The sequence below is a fragment of the Agelaius tricolor genome, unplaced genomic scaffold (assembly GCF_023055355.1).
Source record: "Agelaius tricolor isolate 1412-34295 unplaced genomic scaffold, bAgeTri1.0.p SCAF_41, whole genome shotgun sequence".
Classification (NCBI taxonomy): domain Eukaryota; kingdom Metazoa; phylum Chordata; class Aves; order Passeriformes; family Icteridae; genus Agelaius; species Agelaius tricolor.
Genome location: NW_027269301.1, coordinates 2,394,478 through 2,417,666, shown reverse-complemented (window position 1 = coordinate 2,417,666; position 23,189 = coordinate 2,394,478). Strand labels below are relative to the sequence as shown.

Genomic DNA, 23,189 nt, shown 5'->3' with positions numbered 1-23,189 from the left:
GGGATTTGGGGTGTCTGGGTCCTTTCCCACTCAGGATACCCCAAAGCCCTGGCAGATCCCTCAGGCACCCCCAGGGATGCTCTGCCCTCGGTGCCCCATGGGGCATTTTCCTCCTAAACCCCGCTCTGGGCACAAAGGAGCTCAGGAACAAACACCGGGACGCTGTCACTGCTGTCACTGCTGTCACTGCTGTCACTGCTGCCCGGGTGAGCAGGGGTGGCAGTGCCCTGTGACAGGGCAGGGTGGCTCTGGTCTGTCACAGCCCAGCAGAGATGGCACTGGACCTGTCACACAGAGCAGGGTGGCACTGGATCTGTCACACAGAGCAGGGTGGCACTGGATGTGTCACACAGAGCAGGGTGGCACTGGACCTGTCACACAGAGCAGGGTGACACTGGACCTGTCACACAGAGCAGGGTGGCACCGGACCTGTCACACAGAGCAGGGTGGCACTGGATCTGCCACACAGAGCAGGGTGACACTGGATCTGTCACACACTGGGCAGGGTGGCACTGGATCTGTCACACAGAGCAGGGTGACACTGGATCTGTCACACAGAGCAGGGTGGCACTGGATCTGTCACACAGAGCAGGGTGACACTGGATCTGTCACACAGAGCAGGGTGGCACCGGATCTGTCACACAGAGCAGGGTGACACTGGATCTGCCACCTCTGTAAACCACAGCACAGGGTGGCAGTGGCAGCTCGTGGTGGCACATCCCAAGCCAGGAGGCTTCCAGGAAATCCTTCTCTGACACAAATCTCCTCCTCCTCCTCCTTGGGAGCGCCAAATGTAAAATTTTGGAGTTAAGGTTGGCAAAGACCTTCAGACCATCAAGTCCAAGTGTGGCCTCGGCACTGCCAAGGCCACCCCACACCGTGTCCCCAAGTGCCACATCCACACTTTTTGAACCCCTCCAGGGATGGTGATTGCACCCTTCCCGTGCCTGACATTTTCCATGAAGGATTTTGTCCCAATTTCCAACCTAAACCTCCCCTGGCACAACCTGAGGCTGTAGGAAAGGATCAGGAAAGGATCTTCCCTTCAGCTGGGGATGGGATGGGATGGGATGGGATGGGATCCATGAGATGGGATGAGATGTGATCCATGGGATGGAATCCATGAGATGGGATGGGATCCATGGGATGGGATGTGATCCATGGGACCCATAAGATGGGATGGGATCCATGGGATGGAATCCATGGGATGGGATGAGATGGGATCCATGGGACCCATGAGATGGGATGGGATGGGATGGGATGGGATGGGATGGGATGGGATGGGATGGGATGGGATGGGATGGGATGGGATTCACGGGATGGGATGAGATCCATGGGATGGGATGGGATGGGATGGGATCCATGGGATGGGATCAGATGTGATCCATGGGATGGAATCCGTGAGATGGGATGGGATCCATGGGACCCATGAGATGGGATGGGATCCATGGGATGGGATCCATGGGATGGGATGGGATCCATGGGATGGGATCCATGGGATGGGATGGGATCCATGGGATGGAATCCATGGGATGGGATGGGATCCATGGGATGGGATGGGATCCATGGGATGGGATGGGATTCATGAGATGGGATGGGATCCATGGGACCCATGAGATGGGATGGGATCCATGGGATGGGATGGGATCCATGGGATGGGATCCATGGGATGGGATGGGATCCATGGGATGGGATGGGATCCATGGGATGGGATGGGACCCATGGGATGGGATGGGATCCATGGGATGGGATGGAATCCATGGGATGGGATCCATGGGATGGGATGGAATCCATGGGATGGGATCCATGGGATGGGATCCATGGGATGGGATCCATGGGACCCATGGGATGGGATGGAATCCATGGGATGGGATCCATGGGACCCATGGGATGGGATGGGATCCATGGGATGGGATCCATGGGATGGGATGGGATCCATGGGATGGGATGGGATTCAATTTATCCAATTTCTGGCATTTTGCACCACACCTGCTGCAGAAATCCCTGCAGGTTCTGCTGTCTCAACCCAAACCCAGCAGCTCCTCCTGGGAGAGGTCAGATCTCCTCCCTAGGATCTGCATTATTTATCAGCAACAGTTCAGCAGCTATTTTTTCCCAGGCTCCAGTTAAGCACTATTTTAACAGCTCTCCAGCATGAAAAGATTCCAGTTTGGTGGCAATTCAGCTCCAAGTTTTTATATTTAATTTCCTCACCCAGCAAGAGGCTGCCCTTGATTTCCTCTCCCTGCTGTCTCACCAAAATATCCTGAAAATTCTCCATTCAGGCACCCTGATTACATCCCCCACTCTGCATCAAAGGCAGAAAATTACCAGCCACTCCAAATAAAGCAGCAGCTGCTCGGGTTTAACTCCTAAATGTCACTTCCAGCACGGCTGAGGCATCCCAGGATTACAGGGGAGTGTTTATTCCCACAGGAATTTCCAAGGAAGGGACAAGTTACGAGATCAGGGGAGAAAAGAGGATGAGTCAGACTTTTAAAAACAAAAATCCAGGTTGTAGGTGAGACTTGAGCCCTGTAAAAAATCCATGGGAGCTCTCCAGGGATCAGACCAAACCTGCCAGAGGAAACAGCACCAACAGCCTGGGATTCCTGGTTTAGGCATTGTGGTTTCAGGGGGAAATTTGGTTTTTTCTACAGCAGGCCACTCAATTTACATCGATTTTCTTCAGGCAGAGGGGAAAGCAGTGCCAGGCTCCCAGTCTGGGCTGCTTAATGACAATGAGAACAAGAAGCTGGGTGAAAAACTGCCCCAAAATCAGCTTTAGGAATTGTCTGGTACAAAACCAAAATGAGAACAAAAAACTGCCCCAAAATCAGCTTTAGGAATTGTCTGGTACCAAACCAAGGGGTGCAGTAGAACTGATTTCCTTTTCTCTATGGGCAAAGTGGTTTAGGCAAAGGGCTGTGACTGTGAGCCTTCAAGTGCAGGTTTGAGATGCACAGTGATAAAAAAGAAGGGGAAAGGTAAGGAAAAGCAGGAATTGTGTCCACAATGACACCAGGAATGAAGGCAGTGCCACCCAAAGAGCAGCAGAGCCTGCTCAGGAAAAAGAGACAAATGATTAAACGTGGTAATATTTAATAATGAGCTTTTTAAACCCAGGTTAGTGGGGTGGAGCAGTTGCTCAGTTTGGGTTTGGACAAAGCAGCCCAGGACCATCCCTGGATCCCAGCACAGCTGGAACAGCAGCTGGAACAGGGACAAAGCACAGGAGGCTCCCAGGTCCCTCCCCTCCCCTTTGGTCACACACAGGCAGAAAACACCGAGGTTTTTCTCCCATTTACTTCCAGAGAAAGGAATACAGAGCTTCAAGTCATTGTACATCATTCCATGGGGAGTGTGAGCTGCAGCCTCCCCCTCCCCTGGCAGGAGCCTGCACTGGTGAGCGGTGACAGAGGGGACAGAGCCCCTGGGGACAGCCCCAGTGCCAGCCCTGGCCCTGGCTGGGACTGAGGGGCACGGAATGAGCACCAGGAGGGGAAACTCCAGCCCCCACTGCCATTATCCCAAACTGCCACTGAGGAATGGGGTTTGGAGAGGCAGTGGGGAAGTGCTGGGAGACAGTCCCAGTGATGCTGGAATAAATTCCCAGTGATGCTGGAACACATTCCCAGTAATGCTGGAATAAATTCCCAGTGCTGTGGGAACACATTCCCAGTGGTGGTGGGACACGTTCCCAGTGCTGTGGGAATTCATTCCCAGTGCTGTGGGAACACATTCCCAGTGATGCTGGAACACATTCCCAGTAATGCTGGAATAAATTCCCAGTGATGCTGGAATAAATTCCCAGTGCTGTGGGAACACATTCCCAGTGGTACTGGAATAAATTCCCAGTGATGCTGGAATGAATTCCCAGTGCTGTGGGAACACATTCCCAGTGGTACTGGAACACATTCCCAGTAATGCTGGAATAAATTCCCAGTGATACTGGAATAAATTCCCAGTGCTGTGGGAACACATTCCCACTGGTGGTGGGACACATTCCCAGTGCTGCACAAATACATTCCCAGAGGTGCAGGAACACATTCCCAGTGATGTTGGAATACATTCCCAGTGGTACTGGAATAAATTCCCAATGTTGTGGGAATAAATTCCCAGTGCTATGGGAACACATTCCCAGTGGTGCAGGAATAAATTCCCAGTGTTGCAGGGATCCATTCCCACTGGTTCAGGAATCCATTATTCCCACTGGTTCAGGAATCCATTATTCCCACTGGTACAGGAATCCATTATTCCCACTGGTTCAGGAATCCATTCCCACTGGTACAGGAATCCATTCCCACTGGTTCAGGAATCCATTCCCAGTGTTGCAGGGATCCATTCCCACTGGTTCAGGAATCCATTATTCCCACTGGTTCAGGAATCCATTCCCAGTGCTGTGGGACACATTCCCAGTCAGGAGGAGGGGCACAGGGCTGTGATCCATCCACAGGCAGCCAGGCACTCCCCTGCCATGCTCAGCAATCCCAGGGAAGGGCACATTCCCCTCCTGGGGCTCCGTTTTTCAGGGATTTGGGCTTCCCAGGCTTCCGTGGGCACGCCAGGGGTAAAAAGTGACCTGCAAAAGATGAGGGGCTGGGCTGGAGGGGGAGAGGCAGCCCTGGAGCAGCTGCAGCTCTGGTGCTCAGGGTTTGGTGCATCAAAAACACCCACAGGGGCTGTCAGGGGCTTTCTGGGGACGCACAATCCTGGGGAGTGCAGGGCCAGGGCTGAAGGCAAAGCCAAGGCTGCTCCCTGGAGCTGTGCTCTCCCAAGGGATCCTTTTATTTCCCACCCCAAACCCTCCTGGCAGCTCAGAGCCTGCACCCTGCAGCTGCCAAGGAGTTTTGCTCACAGGGGTGATACAAAAATAGCCACCAGCTCCAATTTCAAAAAGAGGCTGGATGGCAACGCCCAGCCTTGGCCACAAGAGCCTGAAACTCCTCCAGGGGAATCTTTTGCAGGTCTCCCTTTTAAGGCCTTAATGTCATTACAGAGAGAGGGATTCTTTTGTCTTGTGCTTGCCATTGCTGCCCTCTCTGAGCAGCACCAAAACCTCCTCAAACTGAGCAGTTCCAGTGCCTGGCTGTCAGTGCAGGATCCAGAGGGAGGGACACAACAAGCACCAGGTGTTTAAGCTGCTGCAAGGGCAGGACTGATGTGCCAAGTGTTCTAAACAACCACACAAACAGCCAAATGTTGAGCCACTGCAACGCTGCTGCTGCTACTCAGATTCTCAACATCAGCCACAGCAAAGGAAGAGAAATCAAAATCAAACCCAAAACCGAGCACTGGTATGGACACAGAAGAGTTCATCTTGGCTGGAGCTGTGCTCCCAGGAGGGAGGACTGGATGTGGCAGTGGCTCCCGAGTCAGATCGAGAGCAGAGGCTGGCACAGAGATGACAAACACCAGTGGGGCCAGGTCCAGAGTGGATTGTCATGGCAGGAGCTCCTGCTGCTGAGCAAAGACAGATCCAGGAGGACAGGGCTGCTCCCCTCTCCTTGGAAGTTCTGGTCATCAGTTAAGGAACATTGAGACACTTCCCAAACTGCAGCAACAGGATTCTGTTGGCTCTTCAGAGATTCAGTCCCACAGCTGTTTTGGGTTCAGAAGAAGCAGAGGGAGCCTCTTGTGCCACATCTGTGAAGGGAATTGCAACAGAGAAGAGATCAGAACTCATCAAACACACCCACGAGCACCCAATACAATTCCACAGGGCCCAGGTGCTTCCCTGCTCTGCTCCACCCCTGGGAAGCACATGTTCCATGTGGAACAGGGCATGACTGGAAATGTTCAGGGAATGCCTTGGAAATTTGGGTTATAACCTGCCAAAACAGAAGGAAAACTACATGGCCAATCCTGTGGAATTGCTCATGAACAGATCCCAAAAGGAAAACTGAACTGGCCAGGACAGGTGTAGGGAAAGCTCAGTTCAAGCCCATAAACTCTGGTCATTCACTGTTACTAAACCATAGGATATCCTGAGCCAGAATGGACCCAAAAAGATCATTAATAAATCATAAAATATGATTTATTTATCATTCTTATTATTTATTTCCTTGTTAGTAAATAAAGCCCAGCTTAAGCAGGGCCTGTTCCACATAAGGAGTGTTCCAGGGACAATGCTGAGTGCTGGACAAACCCTGTTTAGAAAATTCTGGTTTATCCCTTCCAACACTGCCTGGCTTTGTGCAATTTGTTAAATGTAAAAAAGCAATTAATGCAAGAACAGCTCCCTCACAGAGCCTTCAGCCTTCCCTCCACCCCTGGCAAAGGATCCAGGCAGGATTCCCAGCTCTGCCAGGACTGGTTTAGCTCTGCTGAGCCAGGATCCAGGCAGAATTCCCAGCTCTGCCAGCACTGGGTTTAGCTCTGCTCAAGCAGGATCCAGGCAGGATTCCCAGCTCTGCCAGCACTGGGTAAACTCTGCTCAAGCAGGATCCAGAATTCCCAGCTCTGCCAGGACTGGTTTAGCTCTGCTCAAGCAGGATCCAGGAAGAATTCCCAGCTCTGCCAGGACTGGGTTTAGCTCTGCAGAAAGAGGATCCAGGCAGGATTCCCAGCTCTGCCAGGACTGGGTTTAGCTCTGCTCAAGCAGGATCCAGGCAGGATTCCCAGCTCTGCCAGGACTGGTTTAGCTCTGCTGAGCCAGGATCCAGGCAGAATTCCCAGCTCTGCCAGGACTGGTTTAGCTCTGCTCAAGCAGCATCCAGGATTCCCAGCTCTGCCAGCACTGGGTTTAGCTCTGCTGAGCCAGGATCCAGAATTCCCAGCTCTGCCAGCACTGGGTTTAGCTCTGCTGAGCCTGGATCCAGAATTCCCAGCTCTGCCAGGACTGGTTAAACTCTGCTCAAGCAGGATCCAGGCAGGATTCCCAGCTCTGCCAGGACTGGTTAAACTCTGCTCAAGCAGGATCCAGGCAGGATTCCCAGCTCTGCCAGCACTGGGTTTAGCTCTGCTGAGCCAGGATCCAGGCAGAATTCCCAGCTCTGCCAGGACTCTGCTGCCCCTGTGCTGCTCAGGGCTGTCCCAGCTCCCAGAGCAGCCCCTCCCAGGCCCTGCTGCCATTCCCACCTCCAGCAGACACAGAGAGCTGCTCCAGCTCAGCTTCCAGCTCGGCATCAGAGATGGGGGCACTCAGCACCTTCTGGGGAACAGGAGGCAGCTCCAGGGAATCCTTGCTGGAGTCCTGCAGGAGACTGTCCAGCTCCTTCTCCAGCTCCTCAGAGTCCATCTCTGTGAGCAAAGAAAATGTTTCAGCTCCAAGGAGAATTCAGTGGCACCCTCACAGCACAGACTGAGATCCAAAGCAGAGCTGTTATTCCTTCCATCCATTGTTACTCACAAGGAATTTCCTGTACTTCTTTTAAAGGACTGAAAATTCAGTCCTGATCTCAGGGAGAATTTTTTCCTTGGCACTGAGGCCAAGAAGCTCTGGCACCTTTCAGCAGAGGCAAACAAGCTGCAGCAGCAAGCAGGCCAGAGGAAAAAGCTCATCACTTCAACAAAACAAAGCAGCAGCTGCCCTAAAAATAGATTTAAACCAATATTACCCAGCTTTGAACTGAAACCCAGCCCCAAACGGGGACCACGAGGATTTGGAGATGAATAAACTCAGAGGGGAGAACTCCCTGCTCCCATTCCCTTCAAGGAACCAACTTTGAATTTTGGGAAGAGTTTATTCCCCCAGGAAGGTGCTGAATGTGGGGAGGGAGCAGGGAAAGGAGAGAGCAGGAAGGGATGGAGCAGGGAAAGGAGGGAAAAGGGATGGGAGGGAGGAAGGGAAAGGAGGGAGGAAGGGAAAGGAGGGAGAAAGGGAAAGGAGGGAGAAAGGGAAAGGAGGGAAAAGGGATGGGAGGGAGCAGGGAAAGGAGGGAAAAAGGATGGGAGGGAGGAAGGGAAAGGAGGGAGGAAGGGAAAGGGATGGAGCAGGGATGGGAGGGAGCAGGGATGGGAGAGAGTAAGGATGGGAGGAAGGGAAAGGAGGGAGCAGGGAAAGGAAGGAGCAGGGAAAGGAAGGAGCAGGGAAAGGAACGAGTAAGGAAAAGGAAGAAGTAAGGAAAAGGAAGGAGTAAGGAAAAGGAAGGAGTAAGGAAAAGGAAGGAGCAAGGAAAGGAAGGAGCAGGGAAAGGAAGGAGCAGGGAAAGGAAGGAGCAGGGAAAGGAAGGAGCAAGGAAAGGAAGGAACAGGGAAAGGAAGGAGCAGGGAAAGGAAGGAGCAGGGAAAGCAGAGAGCAGGGAAAGGAAGGAGCAGGGATGGGAAGGAGCAGGGATGGGAAGGAGCAGGGAAAGGAAGGAACAGGGAAAGGAAGGAGCAGGGAAAGGAAGGAACAGGGAAAGGAAGGAGCAGGGAAAGGAAGGAGCAGGGAAAGGAAGGAGCAGGGATGGGAAGGAGCAGGGAAAGGAAGGAGCAGGGAAAGGAAGGAACAGGGAAAGGAAGGAGCAGGGAAAGGAAGGAGCAGGGAAAGGAAGGAACAGGGAAAGGAAGGAGCAGGGAAAGGAAGGAGCAGGGAAAGCAGAGACAGGGGTGGCAGAGAGCAGGGAAAGGAAGGAGCAGGGATGGGAAGGAGCAGGGAAAGGAAGGAGTAAGAAAAAGGAAGGAACAGGGAAAGCAGAGACAGGGGTGGCAGAGAGCAGGGGTGGCAGGGAGTGAGGCAAAGGAGAAGCCAAGGATGCAAAGCCCAGGACATACCCAGCCCATTGATCCCCACTCCAGCCAGGGTCTGGGCCACTTCATCTTGAGTGTCACAAAGCTGAGGTAAAATAAACACAATGAGATACAGATCAGAAATTAATTCTGTGCCCTCCTGCAGCTGCTTTGTCAAAAGCAGAAATAACAAACAAAACCAGAAGTTGGCCTGAAGGCAGCAGGAATTAGTGCCAAATCTCCACCTTGCTTTTCACAAGGAACATGAAGATTATTTCAGAATAATAAATAACAACACCAAGGATGGCACATTTGAGGGTCAAACCCCCAACCAGAATTTCACAGTGGGAGGAAAAATATTGCTCAGATTGGAGCTTTTCCACAGCAATCCTGAGCTGGAATTGCAGCTTGGGCTCCAGAAGCAGGAAGCTGAAAACCAACACGTCCCAAGCAGGGCATTCTGCAGCCCCTCAGCTCCAGCTGCAGGCTCAGTTTGAGCTGATGGTGCTAAAAAATGAATCCTTGGCTGGTTTCACACCAGCTCTGACTGCCAGACTGCTCTGCTCACTTCAGCTCCTGCAGAATTCACTCCTTTCCCTCACTGAAATGCAGGAGATTCCAGAATTAACTGCAGAAGGTTGGAAAAGACCTTTGAGATCATCAAATCCAGCCTATAAACATTAAAATGAAATGAAATAAAATAGAATGAAATGAAATAAAATAGAATAGAAATAAAATAGAAGAAAATGAAACGAAATAAACATAAAATAAAATAAAACTAGAATAAAACTAGAATAAATAACTAAAAAATGAATAAAATAGAACAAAACCAAAACAAAATAATAAAATAAAAATAAAATTAAATTAAAATAAAATTAACATAAAATAAAATAAAAATAACATAAAATAAAATAAAATTAACATAAAATAAATTAAAAATAACATAAAATAAAATAAAATAATCATAAAATAAAATAAAATACAATAAAATAAAATACAATAAAATAAAATAAAATAACATAAAATAAAATAAAATAAAATAAAATAAATTTAATTTAATTTAATTTAATTTAAATGTCAGGCTGTTTCATGCACACAGTTGCATTCCAGCTTCCAAAGGTTTCATTTGTATTTTTAATACACCTAAAGCTGGGTGCTTCCCCAATTTTGCTGATCAAAAAAACCCCAGAAAATGCAAATTTCAAGTAAATTAAAATACATTGCAGCAAAACCAGAAGACACAGAAATTTTCTTGCTGATGTTTTTAGCTCAAAATTAAGTCAGTTTGCTTTAGTGCCATAAAGGGAAAAAACTAAATAATTAAAAGCAAGCACAGAATTAATAATTAATTAATATCTGGGCAGGTTTCTTGGGAATATCCACACCCCCCTGGCTGTTCCAGTACCTCTTGGATCTGATCCACCAGGTTCTCTGCCCTCTCCACAGTCACATCCTTCATAGAAAGCTTCAGAGCTCCCACTCCAGCCTGGTAGGCATTAAACACCTGGAAATTCAAAATAAAAGAGATGAAGATGCACAATGCTGATGAACTCCAGGCTGGTTGGTATTAAATACCTGGAAATTAAAAATAAAAGAGATGAAGATGCACAATGCTGATGAACTCCAGCCTGCTTGGCATTAAATACCTGGAAATAAGAAATAAAATACAGAAAGATCCACAGTGCTGATGAACTCCAGCCTGCTTGGCATTAAATACCTGGAAATTCAAAATAAAACAGATGAAGATGCACAGTGCTGATGAAATCCAGGCTGGTAGGCACTAAATACCTGGGAATTCAAAATAAAACAGATGAAGATGCACAGTGCTGATGAAATCCAGGCTGGTAGGCACTAAATACCTGGGAATTCAAAATAAAACAGATGAAGATGCACAATGCTGATGAAATCCAGGCTGGTTGGTATTAAATACTTTGAAATTAAAAATAAAGAGATGAAGATGCACAATGCTGATGAACTCCAGCCTGGCTGGTATTAAATACCTTGAAATTAAGAATAAAGAGATGAAGATGCACAATGCTGATGAACTCCAGCCTGGTTGGCATTAAATACCTGGAAATTAAAAATAAAAGAGATGAAGATGCACAGTGATCATGAACTCCAGACTGGTTGGTATTAAATACTTTGAAATTAAAAATAAAGAGATGAAGATGCACAGTGCTGATGAACTCCAGGCTGGTTGGTATGAAATACCTGGAAATTCAAAATAAAAGAGATGAAGATGCACAGTGCTGATGGAAACAGTGGGAGCTCCTCTCCAGAGCTGCTTCCCAAGCAGCATCCTTGGAGAAACACCAGGACATGGAGGAGCTTTGTGCAGAGGGACATGGCCAGGGGAAATGCCAGCCCTGAGGGGAAGGGATGAGGGGAAGGAGCAGGGGAGGAGCAGGGGAGGAGCCCAGGGGAGGAGCCCTCGGTACCATCTGGTCGGTCTGGGAGGCGTAGATCCGATCCAGGATTCCCTGCACCGCGTCCAGCTTGGAGTGCAGCTCCTCAATGCGCCGCTCTGTCCTCCGCTTGGCCTTGAGGCACCGCAGGGCCTGCCAGGGACACAAACACACAGAGAGATCAGAGCACACAGAGAGAGAGCTCAGAGCACAGAGAGAGAGCTCAGATCACACAGAGGGAGCTCAGATCACACAGAGAGAATCACACAGAGAGAGAGAGCTCAGATCACAGAGAGAGAGAGAGATCAGATCACACACACACAGAGCTCAGATCACACAGAGAGAGCTCAGATCACACACACACAGAGCTCAGAGCACACAGAGAGAGAGCTCAGATCACACAGAGAGAGAGCTCAGATCACACAGAGAGAGAGATCAGCTCACACACACACAGAGAGCTCAGATCACACAGAGAGAGAGCTCAGATCACACAGAGAGAGAGCTCAGATCACACAGAGAGAGAGCTCAGATCACACAGAGAGAGCTCAGATCACACAGAGAGAGAGCTCAGATCACACAGAGAGAGCTCAGATCACACAGAGAGAGAGCTCAGATCACACAGAGAGAGCTCAGATCACACAGAGAGAGAGCTCAGATCACACAGAGAGAGCTCAGATCACACAGAGAGAGAGTTCAGATCACACAGAGAGAGAGCTCAGATCACACAGAGAGAGAGCTCAGATCACACAGAGAGAGCTCAGATCACACAGAGAGAGCTCAGATCACACAGAGAGAGAGCTCAGATCACACAGAGAGAGCTCAGATCACACAGAGAGAGCTCAGATCACACAGAGAGAGAGCTCAGATCACACAGAGAGAGCTCAGATCACACAGAGAGAGCTCAGATCACACAGAGAGAGCTCAGATCACAGAGAGAGAGCTCAGATCACAGAGAGAGAGCTCAGATCACACAGAGAGAGCTCAGATCACACAGAGAGAGAGCTCAGATCACACAGAGAGAGAGCTCAGATCACACAGAGAGATCAGATCACACAGGGAGAGCTCAGATCACACACACACACACAGATCAGATCACACAGAGAGATCAGCTCACAGAGAGAGAGCTCAAATCACAGAGAGCCCAGCTCACACACACACACACACACACGCACAGAGCTCAGATCACACAGAGGGAGCTCAGATCACACACACACACACACACAGAGCTCAGCTTCCCAAACACACACAGAGTGAGCTCAGCTCACACACACACACGCACACGCACAGAGCTCAGATCACACAGAGCTCAGATCACACAGAGGGAGCTCAGCTCACAGAGAGCTCAGCTTTACACACAGAGCTCAGCTCACACACACACAGAGCTCAGCTTTACACACAGAGCTCAGCTCACACACACAGAGAGCTCAGCTCACACACAGAGACCTCAGCTTCACAAGCACAGACACAGAGAGCTCAGCTCACACACAGAGAGAGCTCAGCTTCACACAGATAGAGAGAGCTCAGCTCACACACACACAGAGAGCTCAGCTTCACACAGATAGAGAGAGCTCAGCTCACACACACAGAGAGCTCAGCTTCACACAGATAGAGAGAGCTCAGCTCACACACACAGAGAGCTCAGCTCACAGAGAGACACCTCAGCTCAGCTTCACAAACCCACACACACACAGAGATACCTAAGCTCACACACAGAGCCCTCAGCTTCACACACACACACACACAGAACTCAGATCACACAGACACAGAGAGAGCTCAGCTCACACACAGAGCCCTCAGCTTCACACACACACACATAGAACTCAGATCACACAAACACAGACAGAGCCCTCAGCTCAGCCTCACACACAAATCTGGGAACTTTCCCCTCCCCTGGGCTTATTCCCACTTTGGTGAGTCCAGTAATTCCTGCTGGCACCATGGTGTGGGGATCCTTAGAATCAGAGGGTTTTGGGGAAGTTGAAAGGGCAGGCCTCAGACAGCAGAACTGTGATTGGAGCGGAGCAGTAGAGATTTGTCAGCAGAAAAGTTACATGAGGTGTAGAAAGTAAGGACAAATAAAAACAATGGTCTGTGTATTAACCCTTGGCTACAGTAACTCCCAACAGCCCTGGGATGAAGCCCCCAGGTTTAACCCTGGGCATGATCTGCAGTTCTGGGGCAGCTCCAGGACAATTCCCTGGCAATTCCACTCACCAGCTGCTTCTTCCCAGCTCTGCAAGCACTCCTGGCATCCTCTTTACACCTGCAAGATGGAAAAAGGAGAAAGGAAAGGAAATTTCTTCCTTTTTTCACAACCCACAACCACCCTCCCCCTCTCTCTGAGGGGATCACAAGGTGCATTTTGGATACAACCACCCTCAAACCACTGCTGATTCCCACAGGTCCCTGACTGCATTCCAAATCCTTGCAAACACTCCCTGCACCTTGTTTTCACAGGGAACAGGGAACAAAGGCTGGGAAAGCTGCCCCAGCACATGGCTGTGACCATTTTGTTTATGAACAGGAAAGAACAACAGGAGAAAGCAGCTTCTAATTGTGTCCCAGAGCTCTCCATCCCACAGATGTTGTTCCCACCACCCTTCCCCAAATTACTTCTCTGCTTCCTGGGAAAGGGACTCCACCTTCTGTGACAGCAGCTGCTCACTCTGCATCAGCTGATAAACTCCAATGTCCACATCGTTCATTGGGGACACCTTGGCGTGGAGGCCTCGGGCAAACTTCACAATCTGAAACCAGAGCAGCACAGCCTGGAGTCACTCCCCAGAAATCCCAATTAGGAATAATTTCACTTGGAAGGAAGGAAGAGAAGTTTTTACACTCCCAGTTTAGCTTTGGTGTCATGAGAATGTCCCAGTCACCAGAGGATTTAATATTAAACCAGGATCAGGATCAGCAGGGTGGGAACAAAAAGCCCTAAGGGAACACCTGGAAGATTTCAAGCTGTCCCTGGATTGTGGAAGTGGATGGGAATGTCAGACTCCCAGGACATTACAGGGCAAGTGGAACCTCAGAGCTGAGTGCCTGCACCTCTGTGGGAAGTGACAAACATAAAAAGCTTTTCAGAAACGTGGAATTCCACAGTGATTCAAGAGGTGTGGAGTTTGTGTGGCTGGGAATAGTCAACCTGCAGGGTCTGCCATGTTTCTAACTCCTCAATTAAATCTGAATTATTAGAAGTGTTTAAAGAACCCACTGTCACTGTGATATTTTCTGAAAAATCCCTTTGCCAGGATTTCTTCTCCTGGAAGATGAGAAGCCTCAGCTCCTCCGTGTTCTCCTCCTCTGGAATTGGTCTGGAGGTTGTTTATCCAAACATGTGAATTGTTTTTAATTAATGACCAATCCCCATCAGCTGTGTCGGACTGAGGAGTCAGCCATGAACTTTCATGATCATTCTTTTCTAGCCTTCTGAGGTATCCTTTCTCTTTCTTTAGTATAGTTTAATTATATAATTTCTTATAATATAATATAATATAATATAATATAATATAATATAATATAATATAATATAATATAATTTCTTATAATTTCTTATAATATAATTTCTTATAATATAATTTCTTATAATATAATTTCTTATAATATAATATAATATAATATAATATAATGCAATATAATATAAATCATTTCATATGATACTATATCATATCATATCATATAATTTCATATAATTTCTTATAATACAACTTCATATTATATGATATATTATATTATATGATTTCATATGATATGATATATGATATGATATATGATATGATATATGATATGATGTAATGTAATATAATGCAATATAGTATAATATAGTATAATATAGTATAATATGATATATCATTTCTTATAAAACAATTTCATATTAAATGATATATTATATTATATTATTTCATATTATATTATATTATATTATATTATTTCATAATATAATATAATATCACTTCATATCATATAATATCATTTCATATCATATAATATCATATCATATAATTTCATATGATGTAATATAATTTTATATCATTTCATATCATTTCATGTATCAGCCTTCTGAGGACATGGAGTCAAATTCTCATCTCTCACCTCGTCCTGGGTGTCTCACACCACAACCTGCCGTGCCACAATTAGGGTTTCTTGTCCCCTACAACCACCTTGAAGCACGTGGAATTCACCTTTCCAGAGAGAACACACCCATCTCAGCCAGCAGAACGCCTCCAATCCATGGCTCTCCAGGCAGGTGGAAGGCAAGACAGAGATGACACCACCCAAAAGCAGTCACCTGGACCCTGTACCTTCTCTCCGTTCTGCTCCAGGATGGTGACCCTCTTCTCCTTCTGCAGCTGCAGCAGCAGCAGGTAGAAGGTCCTCTCGTCGGGGCACAGGCCGGCGCACAGCGAGCGCAGCTCGGAGAGCGCCACCACGGGGTGGGAGGAGAGCGCCGAGCTCTGGTACAGCCGATAAACCTCCTCTGCCTTCTCCTGCAAGGATCCGGCCACACAGACACTTCAGGGCACTGAGAGACTTTAGAGGAGCTAAGATCATGGTTAGAGATGAGCTTTAGTGGAGTTCACTTCATCAAGGCCTACCCATTTGTTTTAATTAAGAGTTAGTACTTAACTAATAGTTGATTGCTTGTCAACACAATGTTGGGTTAGCTGGGTTTATAATGAAGAATATAGGAACTGATAAATGGCTTTTAGGAGCATAAGACAATTGGTTTTAGGAGCACAAGACAATTGTTTTTAGGAGCATAAGACAATTGGTTTTAGGAACACAAGACAATTGGATTTAGGAGCATAAGACAATTGTTTTTAGGAGCATAAGACAATTGGTTTTAGGAGCATAAGATAATTGTTTTTAGGAGCATAAGATAATTGTTTTTAGGAGCAGAAGACAATTGTGGCCTCCTCTGTTCTGAAACCAATTGAAGATGGGGAATGGGAGTTCTACCAAGGGTTCACTTGTCATATTTGCATTGAAAAGGTAGAAAGGTCAGAATGAGGAAGACTTCAGTTACTTCCTCATTTTGGGACCCCTCCCCATGAAAGGGACCACCCCATTTCAAGGGACAAACTACTCATGCTTAATAACTTTGGAACTAATAGGAAGCAGGGAATGGGATGTACCAAAGTTATGAATTTTGTATTTTGGGTATTCAATACTTGTACAGATAAAAGGACTCTGTGATCACCTGTAAATCACAGTGTGTATTTGGGAGCTATCCCACAATAAACATTCACTTTCTAACTTTAAACTGTCAGAGAGTTTTTGGATATTGGTACCATATCAATATCCATACTGGGAATGGGAAGTACCAAAGTTATGAACATGCATTTGGATTTTGGGTATTCAGTACCTGTACAGATAAAAGGACTCTGTGATCACCTGTAGATGGTGTGTATTTGGGAGTTATCCCACAATAAACAAACACTTTCTAACTTTAAACTGTCAGAGAGTTTTTGTCTGTCACAGTTGGATATTGGTACTAGATCAATATCCATACTGGGAATGGGATGTACCAAAGTTATGAATATGCATTTGGATTTTGGGTATTCAATACTTGTACAGATAAAAGGACTCTGTAATCACCTGTAGATGGTGTGTATTTGGGAGTTATCCCACAATAAACACACACTTTTTTAACTTTAAACTGTCAGAGAGTGTTTGGATATCAGTACTAGATCAATATCCATACTGGGAATGGGATGTACTAAAGTTATGAATGTGCATTTGTATTTTGGGTATTCAATACTTGTATAGATAAAAGGACTCTGTGATCACCTGTAAATCACAGTGTGTATTTGGGAGTTATCCCACAATAAACAAACACTTTCTAACTTTAAACTGTCAGAGAGTTTTTGGATATTGGTACCATATCAATATCCATACTGGGAATGGGATGTAGCAAAGTTATGAATATGCATTTGGATTTTGGGTATTCAGTACCTGTACAGATAAAAGGACTCTGTAATCACCTGTAGATGGTGTGTATTTGGGAGTTATCCCACAATAAACAAATACTTTCTAACTTTAAACTGTTAGAGAGTGTTTGGATATCAGTACTAGATCAATATCCATACTGGGAATGGGATGTAGCAAAGTTATGAATATATATTTGTATTTTGGGTTTTCAATACTTGTATAGATAAAAGGACTCTGTGATCACCTGTAAATCACAGCGTGTATTTGGGAGTTATCCCACAATAAACAAACACTTTCTAACTTTAAACTGTCAGAGAGTTTTTGGATATTGGTACTGGGATGGGATGTACCAAAGTCATGAATATGCATTTGGATTTTGGGTATTCAGTACTTGTACAGATAAAAGGACTCTGTGATCACCTGTAAATCACAGCGTGTATTTGGTAGTTATCCCACAATAAACAAACACTTTCTAACTTTAAACTGTCAGAGAGTTTTTGTCTGTCACAGTTGGATATTGGTACTAGATCAATATCCACAATTTTTGAATAAATCACAGTGATGCCTTAGGATTCCACCTCTGGTGTTTTCCAGATCCTGTGCTGCCTCAGGGCATCACTCTGAACTCCAGGGAGTGTCAGTTCCTGGCTTCACATTCTGGGCACACAAACAATCCCTCCATGCCTGAGATCCAGGGACACCCTGCTGCCTCAGGCCCCAAAAAGCATCAACAAAAGTGAATTGGGGGGTGCAAACTGGGGGTAAATGACTTCATTAGCTGGAGCTGTAATTGGACAATTAACCCCTGATATGTCAATGAACCAAACTCATACCTGTCTGAAAAACTCATGACCCCTGTGCATCCTGGAGACTGCTGCTGACTGCCCATGGTGTAGCTAACTTTAAGGCCATTATTATTATTATTATTATTATTATTATTATTATTATTATTATTATTATTATTATTTAATGTTTATTAATAATATAACCTTATTGTTTATTATTAATAAATATTTATTAATTTGTTATTATTTCTCTTTAATTATTTTTATTCATTAACTTATTATTAATGAATGCCCACTTGATTCTCTAACTCTGTCTAGGCTCTGTTCTAGGCAGCCACCCCAAGGCACCCCAGGGGTGCTGGCAGCCCACCCAGCATTCCTGCTCTTCCCAAATGCTCCACACCTCCTTCCTCCCAACCTGGACACTTCCTGCTTTATTCCAGAGTGAATTTCAGGATGAGCCACAGGGAACTCTCAAAACAGTCATCCACAAAAACCAAAACTCTGTTGTGGACATTGCCTGAAAAGCTGTGGAGCAGCACAGGAACCACACAGGCATCAATTGGCTCCTCCTGCACTTCCTAGAAATCCCTCAAATCCAGGTTTGAAGCAAATCAAAACTCCTGCTTTTACAGCTTTCCCACATTTCTGCTGGACACAGTAACCCAGAGAACCACAGCAAGGCCTGGGCTCCTTCAGCAGACACAGAGTAACAGAGAGAGAGAACAGGGGCTGGGCCAGGGTCCCATCCCATGGGAAAGCAGCTGGAATAATGGGAAAAAAGGGAATCTGGGCTGGGGGGACACTGGATGGCCAGGCTGGGACTGTCCCATGCCCTGCTCACCCCTGGAGCACATGGAGCTCAGGCTCAGGGTTCCTCATGTCCATGAGCTCCAGCCTGGGATTCCCAGCTGGCTGCCAGCACAGTTCTCACCTCCCTGCAATTGTGGAATTGCAAGGAATTGTGTCCTTCCCTTTTCCTGGAGTCAGTGAGGAATCATTGTCAGAACCATGGAATGTTTGGGATGGAAGGACCTGAAATCTCACCCAGTGCCACCCCTGCCATGGCAGGGACACCTCCCACTGTCCCAGAGGCTCCAGCCTGGCCTTGGGCACCTCCAGGGATCCAGGGCAGCCCCAGCTCCCTGGGAATTCCATCCCAGCCTCCCAGGGAACAATTCCTGCCCAATATCCCATCCATCCCTGCCCTGTGGCAGTGGCAGCCACTCCCTGTGTCCTGTCCCTCCATGCCCTGCCCAAATCCCTCTGCAGCTCTCCTGGAGCCCCTTCAGGCCCTGCCAGGGGCTCTGAGCTCTCCCTGCAGTTTCTCTTCTCCACATGAGCACCTCCAGCTCTCCCAGCCTGGCTCCAGCCCTTGGAGCAGCTCCATCATTTTCAAGGAACATCCAAATCCCTTCCCATCCCCAAGTCACTCCACACATCTCTCTCCAGGCTTTTGAACACCTCAGCAGCACCAAGGAAGATCTGCTGAGCCCTGAGCCCTCCTTCCAGCCCCTGAAATGACTCCTGGTTTTCCTGGAGATGCCCAGGAAAAGCTCTCCACAACACTCACCTGCAGCAGCTCCACGTAGATCAGAACCTCCTCTTCCTCAGGGATTTTGCTGTCTCCCAGCACGCTGGACAGGGTCCACTTGAGGGGCTTCAGGATGAAAACTCCCACACCCCATGAGATCCAGCTGCTGTCTACACTGGCCATGAAGTCTGACTCCCTCTGGAGTTTCCCACGTCTAGGGAAAAGAGAATTCAGGTGGAACTGAACAGAGTCAGTCTAAGCCCTGGAGATCCTGCACATCCTCCACTCCAGAGGCATTTTCTATCACCAAATCCAGCTCAGGTTTGAGATTCCATTGCTGGAAGCACACAGAGGTTTCCACTCCTCCCCTGCTTCCTCTGGATCCCAAGTGCCTTTTTTTAATTCTTTTTTCTCGTTTTGCAAGTTTCTCCCAGTTTTCTACCCAAAACTGATGAGGCATCAAAGGAGGGGATGAAGGAGGGTCAGTTTTAGGGTAATCAGCCATTTCAGGAGAGCTCCGTTTTTATATTAAACTGCAGCAACAGCTTCTCAAATCTACTGGTTTTAATTTTCAGGTCACCAACAGAGCTCCTGCTGTTTTGAGCCTCTTCGAGGTACCAGTCCCGGGCTCCAATTTCACAGCACAAAACCTCTGGTTGCAAACACAGCTCAGCACATCCCCAGTGCCCTCAGCAGCTGCGACACCACAACATTCCAGGGATTATCTCCCTGTTTAGCAGCGATATTCCTGTGGGAATATTCCTGCCCTCCCACACCTCCTGCGAGGCCCTGGCTGAGCTCTGACTCCCTGTCCAGCTCGGCCTCCCAAATTCCACGCACAAACACCATGAGCCGCAATTCACAGAATCTCAGACTGCTTTGGGTTGGAAGGACCTTAAATCCCACCCAGCGCCACCCCTGCCATGCCGGGGACACCTGACACTGTCTCAGGCTGCTCCAAGCCCCATCCAACCCGGCCTTGGACGCTTCCAGGCACGGGGCAGCCACAGTTGCTCTGGGAACCCCGTGCCAGGTCAGAATTGTCCCTCCGGGCTGGCACAGCACGGATCCATCGCCAGCCGCATCCCCTGACACCCCCCACACCCTCCCCGACCTCCTTTACCTCAGCAGCTCCCTGAGGACGGTGCCGAGCCCCAAGGGGACGCTGCCCCGCCGCTCGAAGCCGTTCTGCAGCTCCCTCAGGCACGTCCTCACCGCGCCCCTCCGCCGGCCGCGGGCCAGAACCAGCCCGACCCAGAAGGCCATCTTGCTGTCCCACTCGGTGCTGTTCACCTCGCGGCTCTGCTTGAAGGCCGAGAACAGGAAGGCCATGCGCTCGTCATCCGTCTCCCACTCCGGGGGCAGGTCCCCGGCCGGGGCCGGCCCAGGGGGGGCCTCCCCCGGGCTGCACATCTACGCGAGCCCCCGGCTCGGCCGCGGCCTCCGCCCGGCCCGGCCGCCCGCCCGCCTCAGGGGAGACGCGCACGGCGCATGCGCGGTGCCACCCCCGCGCCCCCCCCGCCTCACTTGGGGTGGGCCGCGCCGTCCCCCCCTCAGCCCCCGCTGTGGTACGGCCCGGAGAGGGTCAAGGGCGCCGCCCCCAATCGCCGTCCTGAGTCATGCGGTGACGTCACTGTGACGTCATATATGGCTGTCATAAACGGTCTCAAGGCCAGTAGTGGGGGGGGGGGGGCTTGGGCTACTTGGGACTATATATATAATTATTATATATAATAATTATATATATACTATATTTCCCATTCATCTCATATACAGAATAAATGTATATTTTTAACGTTCATCATATAACATTTATTATTATCATATAATATTATTAAATATTTATATTTATATTTATATTTATATATTTATATTTATTGTATTTAAAGTTATATTATTGATATTCTATTATATAATAATATCATGCTATATAATATTTTATATAGTACATTATATATTATTATATTATGTTATATTATGTTATGTTATATTTATAATAATAGATGTATATATAATAAAGAAATTATAAATCTATTATAATAATTAATAATAATAAATCTATTATAGCATAAGGTACATATAACGTAAACTATATAATAAAAATTTTCTCAACGTATAACATCATAACTAAATATTAATCAGTAGGTAATAATATAGGTATAAGTATATTCTATAATACTATATTATGTATATTATATTTACATTTTATAATACAATATTATATATATATATATAGTATTATAATCTGATATATCACATTATGATACAAAATTATATTGGATGATAATATAATATAATATAATATAATATTATCAATATTTCATATATAATGGATCTAATTCAATATGTTATTACATAACATATAATAATGTGGTTTTGTATAAATATATATATAAGCAAATTGCCCAGAATTTGGTGACAGCACCTTGGCTCTGCCAGCCCCAGGGAAGGCAGCCGGTCCAAGAGCTGCCTTTAAACGAATCAATGGAAATGGAAATCAGGAAATGACTCAGGACAAGCAGGATTTATTTTTAGCTCCTTCCAAACCGAATTTTCCTATTTATTATTCTATTATTATATATAATTTTATATATTATATATAATTTTTTACTATGATATTCTGTATAATTATATTTACTATATAATATATATTCTATACTTTTATATATTGCATATTTATATTTTATTGTTTTAATAGTTATATTTTATATATAATTTTATTATTTCAATGGTTATATTTTATATAAAATTGTATATTGTATTTATTGTTATCTTTATTATTATATTTTTATAATATATTAGGATATTATACTTATTATTAAATTTATATATAATTTTAAATATTATAAATTTTTATTATATTTATTATAATATCAGGTGTAATTATATTTAATATGTAGTATATATTATATTTTATGTTACATGCTTATATTTTATTTTATTATATGTATTGTTATATTTTTATATAATTGTATATTATATATATTGTTATCTTTATTATTATATTATTATAATATATTAGGATATTTTATATTTTATATTTTATATTTTATATATTAATGTATAGTGTATATTATGCTATATATTATATATATTAATCTCTCCAGTTCTAGAGTTCTAGCCCCAAAATAAAATCCTTTTGTGCCTGGAAATCCCTTCCCAGCTGAGGGTCCAGCCTGGCTTTAAGGAGGGCAGGTTTTAGGGTTATCAGGAACAAAAACGCTGCTCCAGGAAGGAAAGGGATCCCAAGGCTTTGTCCAAAGCCAGGCCTTGACCTGGGGGCCGGGATCACACGTGGGGGTGGAAAGGTCCAAAGGATGAGCTCAGCCTAAGGATGGGCTGGGCCAAATGTGAACTGGGCCAAAGGTTGAACTGGGCCTAAGGATGGGCTGGGCCAAAGGTTGAACTGGGCCTAAGGATGGGCTGGGCAAAAGTTGAGCTGGGCTGAATGATGAGCTGGGCCTAAGGATCAGCTGGGCCTAAGGATGAGCTGGGCTCAAGGATGAGCTGGGCCTAGGGATGAGCTGGGCCTAGGGATGAGTTGATCCCAGGCACTCCGGGTCAGGCACTGCCGGGGATGGATCCCCTCAGCCCCTCCAGCCGCTCCCACTGCGGGACGGGAGAGACTCGGGAGAGGGGGAGCCCTGAGGGGTGCAAAGGGGGAGCCCTGAGGGGTGCAAAACAAGGAATTCCTTCCCTGGTTTCCAATGTTCAGCCCTTCCCAAGGAAGCAGGGATCCAGCACACAGAATTGGGAAGATAAATCCCATCATTCCAAATGTTCTGCTTCCTCTCTGCCCTTCCCGGGGAGCAGGAATCCACCTCACATTTTTAGGAAAATAAATCACATCATTCCAAATAGATCCCTCTGCCCTTCCTGGGG

The 23,189-nt window shown here is 46.6% G+C and overlaps 1 protein-coding gene across 1 annotated transcript; it reads right to left on the bottom strand.

The window, feature by feature from the left end:
* Positions 1–3,288: 3,288 nt before the first annotated feature.
* Positions 3,289–20,808, bottom strand: CHMP7 (charged multivesicular body protein 7). The gene is made up of 10 exons (XM_071454872.1): positions 20,431–20,808; positions 19,347–19,521; positions 15,359–15,544; positions 13,671–13,804; positions 13,272–13,320; positions 11,091–11,210; positions 10,058–10,156; positions 8,698–8,758; positions 7,081–7,242; positions 3,289–5,646 (listed from the first exon to the last, which is right to left on the bottom strand). The coding sequence occupies exons 1-10, from the start codon at positions 20,718–20,720 to the stop codon at positions 5,582–5,584; spliced, it is 1,341 nt and encodes a 446-aa protein (XP_071310973.1). The 5' UTR covers positions 20,721–20,808; the 3' UTR covers positions 3,289–5,581.
* Between the last annotated feature and the right edge of the window lie 2,381 nt (positions 20,809–23,189).

Bases quoted from the DNA above. Each gene is read 5' to 3' on its own strand.
- CHMP7 (XM_071454872.1), bottom strand. From the start codon at position 20,720: ATGTGCAGCCCGGGGGAGGCCCCCCCTGGGCCGGCCCCGGCCGGGGAC. The intron at 15,545-19,346 runs GTGAGTGTTGTG...GGATCCTTGCAG, and splicing joins TCTACGTGGAGCTGCTGCAG to GAGAAGGCAGAGGAGGTTTA. The intron at 13,805-15,358 runs GTACAGGGTCCA...CTCTGGTTTCAG, and splicing joins TGGAGCAGAACGGAGAGAAG to ATTGTGAAGTTTGCCCGAGG.